Here is an 8,973-nt window from a genome sequence, read left to right on the forward strand (position 1 = left end):
CTAGCTACTCAGATCATCCAATAGAAGAAGAAAACAAGAGAAGTCATCATCTTCTTCTCTCTTCTTCTCTAGTTGTTCATTCACTTCATCAGATCTGTCTTTTGAACAATTTGTGTCTTCTCTTTTTGCTACTCTCTCAAAGTTTACCAAGTGTTCCGTCGGAGGTAATAATTTCCTGATCTTTTTATTCTCTCATGAATCCTCCGATTGTAAACTCTTTTGAGGATCTCTGGTGTTGAATACGTTTCTTCTCTCTGTGTTAGGTTTTTTCTTTTTTTTTCTTGGAAAAGATGAGGAGATACAGTCCGCCTTATTACAGCCCTCCAAGGAGAGGATATGGTGGTCGAGGTAGAAGTCCACCTCCTCCTCCTAGACGTGGATATGGTGGTGGACGTAAAGGATCTAGCCATGGTAGTCTCTTGGTTCGTAACATTCCTCTTGATTGCAGGTTAATTTTTTCTTTTCTCTCTCTCTCTCTCTCTCTCTCTCTCTCTCTCTCTCTCTTGCTTAAATTACAAAAGACTCTATTGGGTTTTTACTGATTTTGTTGTGTTTTTTTTGATTTTGCAGACCAGAAGAGCTTCGTGCGCCCTTTGAGAGGTTTGGACCTGTGAGAGATGTTTATATCCCGAGAGACTATTACTCTGGGTGAGCTTACTCTTTCTTTTCTTTTTTCCTTCTTGATGTCTTTTGAGCTGTTGTTTAATCTTGATTGATAGACTTAGTTGTGTGATGATTAGCATATATGATTCTTGTTTTGAAGCCATTTTGAGTTCCTTTGTTTACATTGCATGATGCTTCATATTCAATGCTGAACCTTTGATATGATAGAAAAAGGGTGTTTGTAAGTCGTCAAGGTTTGCACAAATTGAGATGACATATGAGTTGATTTTGGCGCAAGTTATGCTCTGCACTTTCTTCTTTTTTTTTGGTTTACTCTGCACTTTCTGTTAGAGCTTAGTTCTCGAGGTTAGAAGAGACCTTTGTCGATGAGTACTCAATTTCAGAGCTTTCTTTTTTGACTTGCTTTTTCCTTAGTACATTAAACGTTGAATGATTTCCCAGGGGGTATGTTGGCTTGAAGTTAAAACAAGACCAAGCCCCACATTTTGATGAAGCCCTCGTGAAAAATGCTTAACTTAGTGCATTAAAAGGATATTAAGAGTCATTTCAAATCAAGAATGTTTTGTTTGGAAGCAAGTTTATAAGTGAAGATTGTTTTGTTTGGAAGCAAGTAGTATGTGAAGATTGTTCTATATGGAAGCAAGTAATAAGTGAAGAATGTTCCTTATGAAGCTTTACTATAAATTACTCAAACTTTATAAGTTTGTTTGGGAAGGCGATCTGAAGAGAACTTACTTTTGGGATCAAGTGCTTCTTATTTTTACAAGATCTCTTGCCTCTTTTCGAGTTGATGTGCTTAAACTGTTAAGAAAAGGTCAGCTACTAGCGATATTTGCATAAGTAGAAGTCTGCTTTTCTTAGAAGTTCTCAGAAGCTGATGTTTACTTAGACGTTCTCAGAAGCACAATTACCATATCTGAGAAAGGTATTCAGTCTAGTGGTTGAGTGTAGGCTGAGTTTGCTGATAATATAAAATCTTCCTAGTGTTATGTGCATTGCTATCAACCATCAAACACTTGGAATGATAAGCTTTTGAATTATGCAGGGAACCGCGGGGGTTTGCCTTTGTGGAGTTTGTTGATGCATATGATGCTGGGGAGGCTCAAAGAAGCATGAACAGGAGGATATTTGCTGGGAGAGAGATAACTGTGGTTGTTGCTTCAGAGTCTAGGAAAAGGCCTGAGGAGATGCGTGTGAAGACTAGGACTCGGAGTAGGTAAGTTTCGATATTCTGATTGCTAAAGCAAATAAGTTATCAATCATATCGCTCTTCCCCAAAGAAGTTGAGAACAATAATCAAAAAATTGTCTTCTGTTTTTCAGGGAACCTTCAGGCTCCAGAGGTCGTTCTCATGATTAGTCTGATTCTGCACTTATTATGTTCTTTAACAGTAAAATTTCAACATACATGAGTAGAGCTAGATTGTGACGNTTTGCCTTTGTGGAGTTTGTTGATGCATATGATGCTGGGGAGGCTCAAAGAAGCATGAACAGGAGGATATTTGCTGGGAGAGAGATAACTGTGGTTGTTGCTTCAGAGTCTAGGAAAAGGCCTGAGGAGATGCGTGTGAAGACTAGGACTCGGAGTAGGTAAGTTTCGATATTCTGATTGCTAAAGCAAATAGTTATCAATAATATCGCTCTTCCTCATCAAAACTCTGTAAGTTCATTATCATTTTTCCAAAGAAGTTGAGAACAATAATAAAAAAATTGTCTTCTGTTTTTCAGGGAACCTTCAGGCTCCAGAGGTCGTTCTCATGGTTAGTGATATTCTCTCTGAGTATGCACTTATTATGTTCTTTAACAGTAAAATTTCAACATACATGAGCAGAGCTAGATTGTGATGTTTTATATACATAGCTTGAGTATGTCTATGATTGTGTGTTTTCAGGACGGTCTCGTTCACGTTCAATCTCTCGTTCACGCTCTCCCCGTCGTCCATCAGACTCTAGAAGCAGATACAGATCAAGGTAGCCTGCTTTGTTACCTATACATTTTACATCATTATCATTCAAGTCAATGAGATGTATGTTTAATTTACATAATGGTTTTACAGGTCTTACTCTCCTGCACCAAGACGAAGAGGAGCAGACTATTCACCATCTCCAAGGAGAAGGCAAGAGGAACGTCCACGATCACCACCAAGAGGTCCTCCTCGTGGAGAAGATGGAAAATACAGTCGGAGGTCCTATTCCCCTGGCTATGAAGGTGATGCTGCTCCAGACCGGGACAGAAATGGAGACACTGAGATTAGAGAGTAAGTGAGACATTGTGTCTGATTTTCTTTTTGCCCCTGAGGATTGTGTCTCATGTTTCGTATCTGGACATTGATTGGTTTTTATAGGAAACCGGGCTATGAACCAGAGGAAAGGCGTCGTGGTGGAAGAGCTGTTTCAAGATCGCCTTCGGGATCCAAGTCTGTGGAGGCATCTCCAAGATGAGACTTATGTTAAGAAGCCTGCCTCTCTCTCTCCCGATCTCAAAGACCAAAGCTTTGTGCAACGCTTTATGGGTTGTCTTTGTTTCTCTCTAGTAGTGGTCTATGTGTCTTCAAAAACTCTACTCTGGCTTGTTAAAGATAGTGGTGTCTTGTGATGTGATGTTACTTGAATCTCTGTCCTCGGTTTATGGGTTTTATTTTTGAAGTTTTGTATGAAGATTGGTTTAAGCTTCTAATGTGTCAAACGTTTGGTATACCAGAATGTGCGTGCGACCAGAGTCTTCTTCTCTCGTATGGTCAAGAGTCGAGAACTGCAATTCTTCTTTGTTTCGTAGCAGCAGCCTTTGAAAATCTTATAACAAAGTCTGTGTCTAAGAATTTCTGAGAAGAAGATAATAAAAAGGATTCCATCTAGAAGTCAATATTATGATGATGTTTTCTTGGGTCTATTTTGGACAAAAGGTCCAAACCAATACTTTCTGATTACACTTTACAATTATCCAAGCAGCCAATCTGGTCTTTCCTTAAACAAAACCAACTACAGGTGTAAGATGGTAATTTGCATTAGTTGACCAAACGAAAAATACTTATTAGGTCTTCTTGTTTTGCCTCTTCTACATAAAAGTTTGGTTTGGCTTGGTCCGGTCTTGGTGGAACCAACCACGAACGCGGACGCGGGTTTATGTTTTGAAAAATAATAAATAAGAATAGTATTATTAATCATGTGAACGAGAAGGTCTGCTTGTGTTCTTTGCTTCTGTATTTAAAGGACTTCTTCTGACATATCCACTTCATCGTTTCTCTTTCTTCTTCTTTCTTCTTTATTTAGAAAACACAAACCCAAAAAAAAAACTTTGAAAAGACTCTTCTTGAGAGATGGCTGTGGGAATCCTTGAGGTTAATCTCATCAGTGGCAAAAATCTCAAGCGATCTGATTTTCTTGGTAATGAATAACATCTCTTCTCTCGGATTTGGTGTCCTTTCGAATTTGTCACAAAAAGATTTACTTACTTTGTGTTTGTGTTTTGATTATTAGGTAAGATAGATCCATATGTTGAGATCCAATACAAAGGGCAAACCCGCAAAAGTAGCGTTGCTAAAGGTAATTAACTTTCTAATCATATTCCCTTCTCTCCAAAAATATTTCCAAATCTCTCTATAATCAGCTTAATTAGGCTTTCTATAGTTTGACTTTTTCTTTTTGGTTTTATGCGAGAGAGACTATTTCTCCATTTTCATTTTCTATCTTACTTAAGCATTAAAAAGGCCCACATGCTTGTGATAGTTGATGGTTGTAACTTGTAACTTGTAAATAAAATAATAAGTGCAACTTGAGATCCATAGGTATTTCAACTATCCTCATAGCATACCACTGCATGTTTTAGCTTAGCTAAATCACTGTTTTTACTTATAGATAGTATTCCTAGTAAAATTATTGTTTAGTATTCTTTTGAATTATAACTTTCTTGAAGACATGATATAATGGTGATGAATGGCACACTATTTGTTTGCGCTTTGAAAACAGTTTTTATCACTCGCAACATTCATCAAGTTCTTGTGTTATGTTGAAGCAAAGATTTTATTCGCTATATGCATGTCTTAAAAGTATTTTCTTGTGCGAAATTAAAAGTATATAACATGAAAACTAAATAAAAGATAAAATATGTGATCTACGAAAAATAATTTGTTAAAATGTTAATGTTATTTTGCATAATTTTTTCATCCCAACTCTCAAATGTTTTCATCTACTTTATTATGTCCTGTTTTATATTGGAGTATAAGTTTCTCTCCTAGTATGGTTCAAATCTTGAAAAATTATGTGTATGGGCTATGGATAGAGTTTCCTTCTCAAACTCAAAGTAGTCATCTCATTTATCGAGATATTGTCTGGCCAACATCATTATTTAACTAATCCATCAATACACCAAACTTCATATTTAACTAATTAATTATAACTAGTGGTTGTTTACTATAAGAAACAATAATATTTTAGTTTTCCTTTTTTTTTTTAAAGCATAGGGAAATGTAAAATTATATGATCTTGGTGATATTCTAGTAAAGAAAATAGTATACTAGACAGAAAAAAAAACTGATTGGAAATCTTTGTGTTTATTAAAATGAAGAAGATGGAGGTAGAAACCCAACATGGAATGATAAACTAAGATGGAGGGCAGAGTTTCCTGGCTCTGGTGCCGATTACAAACTCATCGTCAAAGTCATGGACCATGATACTTTCTCTACCGACGACTACATCGGCGAAGCCACGTACGTATATATAATATTATATGACATAGCCTAAAACTATAAAAGATACGTAAAAATGATTTGGATTAATCTTGATTAATGAATGAATGAATAAATAGGGTACATGTTAAAGAGCTATTGGAAATGGGAGTTGAGAAAGGAACGGCAGAGCTAAGGCCGACCAAGTACAACGTTGTTGACTCTGATCTCTCCTTTGTCGGCGAACTTCTCATCGGAGTTTCTTACTCTCTTTTGGTTGGTTCACTTCTCTTTATCTTTTACATTTTTCTAACTAAATCTTGTTCAACTCTTATTGAAACTATTTGTATTTTTTTTGGGAATCTTCAGCAAGACAGGGCAATGGATGGAGAAGTATTTGGAGGATGGAAGCATAGCCAGTTTGATTAGTTTCGTTCCTTGCTATTTTGCTGATTCTATGTTACTGTTTTATCTTTAGTGTCAACATCATTAAGCTATTCATAAGTTTGAAAAATATATTATTTAATTTTCATGATGTATCATGATCTGTTGGTTGTAGAGAATCTTTAATTTAGTAAGAGCATGTTTATGAAATCTCATTGTATTTATATTTAAATCATACAGAAATTTATAAAGAAAAAAAGAATGTTATAAACAGGGTTTAGTACACATATAGTGACATACAAGAAAAATCCTCTATTTTGCTTATCGACTGGTTGAAGAAGACGTCTCAACCATAAAATTAGCTATCCTGTTCAACAGGTTTAGACCAAAAACCGTTTCTTCGCAATTGATCTTGACAGTTAAATTCAGAACTTCGGTGCATTTGCCTTCGACTGTGATGGTAATCAAAAGAGGGATCTCACTGCTTAAGATTTTGCTGCCGAATCTTAATCGCAGCCCAGTTGCATCTTCGAGTGTGTTTGCAACTGGTAAATCCACAGACACAAGGTGCAGATTTGAGTTGCTAAGCACCTTTAGTGTTATGCATTCGCAGATGCTGAGAAATTTGTCTTTCCCATTCTCCATTCTTGAATCTTTAACATGATCGTCAAATGTACACCTACCAAAATTGAAAAGAACCCAAGGTTTAGGGAAACTCTTAGTGCAGAAAGTAAAAAATCGAAGTTTCTTATTAATCAACCTCAGCTTTAAGTAAAGAAAGCAGCTAACCTTCGACTATACTCAAACATTCCAGGTAATCGAGATTCTGTGGCTAAGAATTCCTCGATGCTCATTGAAAATGGCTTCACAAGGTATCCAAGATCAGGTCGTAACTTGACAGGAACCTTCTTTCCATTGTAATGCAAGGTTAACCTCATGGGAAGCAAGTGGTGATGAAACCGAACCTGGATAAGCCTCTTTGCACTCTGACGTGGTTCAAGGCAACTGATTTCCTCAAGTGGAATTAGTGTTGGCACATTGTTGTAAGATGCACTGCAGGGTTTACGAATAGGTAAATGAGATAATTAAGAGAAATTAAAGATAATGGATTTCTACCAAAACTAATTCCTTGCAGGATTAAGGATGAGAGCTTGTGTGATATATATCATTAAGTTAGGTACAGTTTATGTAAGGGTAAGTGATATATGGATTAGGCAAAAAGCATGCTCATTAAATCAATTCGTATAGAGGAATCAAACTCACTTTGCTTTACCAACCAAAGTCTGTTCAGAAGAGTCTGCTACCTTCATTGATTCTTCATCTTCCAAATTCACGTCCAGGATAGGTTCCCCAGAACTGTTCTCAAACAGAACTTCTACGCAAACATGTAATGGGGATACAGTAGAGACTTCAGATAAAAAGGCATAGTCTACCTTCAAGCCACTGCCATTTCCAGGGTCTAAGAGACTATAGCTTTTCGGCTTCACTCGGCTTCCTATATCACCAATGGATATCTTCGCATAAGAGCTCTGATTACTATTTACTGCAGATGGAGTTTGATTTGATGTACTAGGCTGATCATCTAACCACAAATCCAGGGCCCTTTTGGACCTTAGTTCTTCCTGGCCAGCGGAATCGTAAGTATCTGAAATTTGAATCAAAGGAGCAGCTGGATCACTGGCATCATTAGACACCGTTCTTCCATTATCGTCACTGCTGAGATCTGAACCACCAGAAGATTCAGACTCATAATCAGAGGAACCATCCTCATCCCCTGTTTCAGAGGATTCCTGAGATCCATCCAAATCAGCTCCGGCCTCCCTTTGTCTATCTAAATCTGACAGCTGGTCATGTTCTTCAAACACAAAACTACAGGGCTTTGGAAGAGGTTCATATCCAGGGGCTGCATGAAGAACTATCTGTGACAGAGATCCAGGGAGATAAAAACGATCGTTTAGAGCTAAAGGTGTAAAAGGTTTCAGTTTTCTCCCAAATACATGTTCCACAACATGCACAGCAATATTTTCTTGTGATGCAACACTGTCTTCTGTGGGCTCATGAGAAGCTAATTTGCATGACAGCAGCTTCTTGAGGAAACGAGTTCGATCACGAATGTCATAGCTTAAGTCACATTCGCCCAATTCAAGCATATAAACCATAATCCTTTTCAACATATGAAAGTCGTCAACCTTTGCACTTATTAGAACCTGCAATTTCAAAGGCGATTGAAAATTACTTGATCAATATCTTCTGAGAACTGTAGTGAGACATTAGCACAAGCAGTAATGCTTTTCCACACCTAAAATATTTCACAGGACAGAAAAGCCATCGGATGAAATGGTTAATGAGAAATCTTATTATTAGCAAAGAAATGGAACATATTTTTTTAGAGAGAAAAGGTGAATTGTAGATGCCCTCTTTCATTGGAACATATAGACTTTCCTTCGGATTCATGTAGAGATAATATATGGTCATACTATAATTACCCAGAATAAGATGAAGCAAAACCCCTAGCTATACCTTAGCTGTAGTATTAAGAATCTGTAGTTTTGTCTCTGATGCCTCTGATTTAAAGCTCCATGCAAGGTACTTGGTTAACGTGGTCAGCATCCTAGGAATGATAGGACCCAAAGAGCAGTAAACCCCTACCATCCAAATAATAGTTGCACGAGCAGCAGCTACCTTTATTGAATCCAGACTACGAAACAGCTGAATTATCACCTTCAAACAACAAAATGAAAAAATATCAATACATCATTGGGTTCTAAGCATGTTATTAAACTAGTAAGATACAGATGCTCAAACAGTAAATGAGATGTGTATACTTTATCATGACTATCGGGATCTCGCTCTATGATAGTTTGAATCGACATCACGGCTTGCACCAACACTCCTGCTTCTCCATCTACCGACTCGGGATCGCCAGCAAAAGATTCTGTAACATTGTGAGAGCTACTTTAACCGAACTGCCAAATAGGTCAACCAATGAGTACAAGTAAATGAAGCATAACTGACCTTGTCGAACTAGTGCTAACAATCCATCAAGACATGTAGTTGGAATTGTTGGCAGTCTTTTCGCACACAAACCAATTGCTGCAATTGTATCAGCTGCAAATCTTCTGTCCGGATCTTTAATATAATCCTGGAAAAGGCTCATGGTTAACAACACTTTACGACGTGCTTATTTAGAATACTGGAAAATCAAATGATCACACAAACTTTCCAGAATGAACCAAAATACTTTGATAGTCGATTAAGGATAAAGTAGTACCTCAAACTCTCTCAAAATTGAAGAGATAGATG

General features: G+C 37.2%; 3 protein-coding genes across 5 annotated transcripts; 2 read left to right on the forward strand and 1 right to left on the reverse strand.

Moving 5' to 3' along the window:
• LOC104781429 (serine/arginine-rich SC35-like splicing factor SCL30) lies at nucleotides 65-3,322 on the forward strand. Of its 2 annotated transcripts, none has more exons than XM_010506100.2 (8): nucleotides 65-164; nucleotides 264-448; nucleotides 571-648; nucleotides 1,670-1,840; nucleotides 1,947-1,966; nucleotides 2,515-2,593; nucleotides 2,680-2,880; nucleotides 2,968-3,322. In XM_010506100.2, the coding sequence occupies exons 2-8, from the start codon at nucleotides 291-293 to the stop codon at nucleotides 3,062-3,064; spliced, it is 804 nt and encodes a 267-aa protein (XP_010504402.1). In that variant the 5' UTR covers nucleotides 65-164; nucleotides 264-290; the 3' UTR covers nucleotides 3,065-3,322. The 2 variants fall into 2 exon arrangements, with proteins under 2 accessions (XP_010504402.1, XP_010504401.1); XM_010506099.2 differs by lacking the exon at nucleotides 1,947-1,966 and adding an exon at nucleotides 2,352-2,383.
• Nucleotides 3,816-5,880, forward strand: LOC104781431 (16 kDa phloem protein 2). Of its 2 annotated transcripts, none has more exons than XM_010506104.2 (5): nucleotides 3,816-4,006; nucleotides 4,100-4,165; nucleotides 5,190-5,328; nucleotides 5,427-5,562; nucleotides 5,656-5,880. In XM_010506104.2, exons 1-5 carry the CDS (start codon nucleotides 3,940-3,942, stop codon nucleotides 5,713-5,715), a joined length of 468 nt encoding a protein of 155 aa, XP_010504406.1. In that variant the 5' UTR covers nucleotides 3,816-3,939; the 3' UTR covers nucleotides 5,716-5,880. The 2 variants fall into 2 exon arrangements, with proteins under 2 accessions (XP_010504406.1, XP_010504405.1); XM_010506103.2 differs by having other exon boundaries at nucleotides 3,819-4,006; nucleotides 5,187-5,328.
• Nucleotides 5,872-8,967, reverse strand: LOC104781430 (AP3-complex subunit beta-A-like). Its single transcript, XM_010506102.1, has 7 exons — nucleotides 8,942-8,967; nucleotides 8,686-8,812; nucleotides 8,496-8,605; nucleotides 8,191-8,391; nucleotides 6,934-7,877; nucleotides 6,460-6,723; nucleotides 5,872-6,349 (listed from the first exon to the last, which is right to left on the reverse strand). The coding sequence occupies exons 3-7, from the start codon at nucleotides 8,541-8,543 to the stop codon at nucleotides 5,992-5,994; spliced, it is 1,815 nt and encodes a 604-aa protein (XP_010504404.1). The 5' UTR covers nucleotides 8,544-8,605; nucleotides 8,686-8,812; nucleotides 8,942-8,967; the 3' UTR covers nucleotides 5,872-5,991.

Source organism: Camelina sativa, chromosome 4 (genome assembly GCF_000633955.1).
Source record: "Camelina sativa cultivar DH55 chromosome 4, Cs, whole genome shotgun sequence".
Classification (NCBI taxonomy): domain Eukaryota; kingdom Viridiplantae; phylum Streptophyta; class Magnoliopsida; order Brassicales; family Brassicaceae; genus Camelina; species Camelina sativa.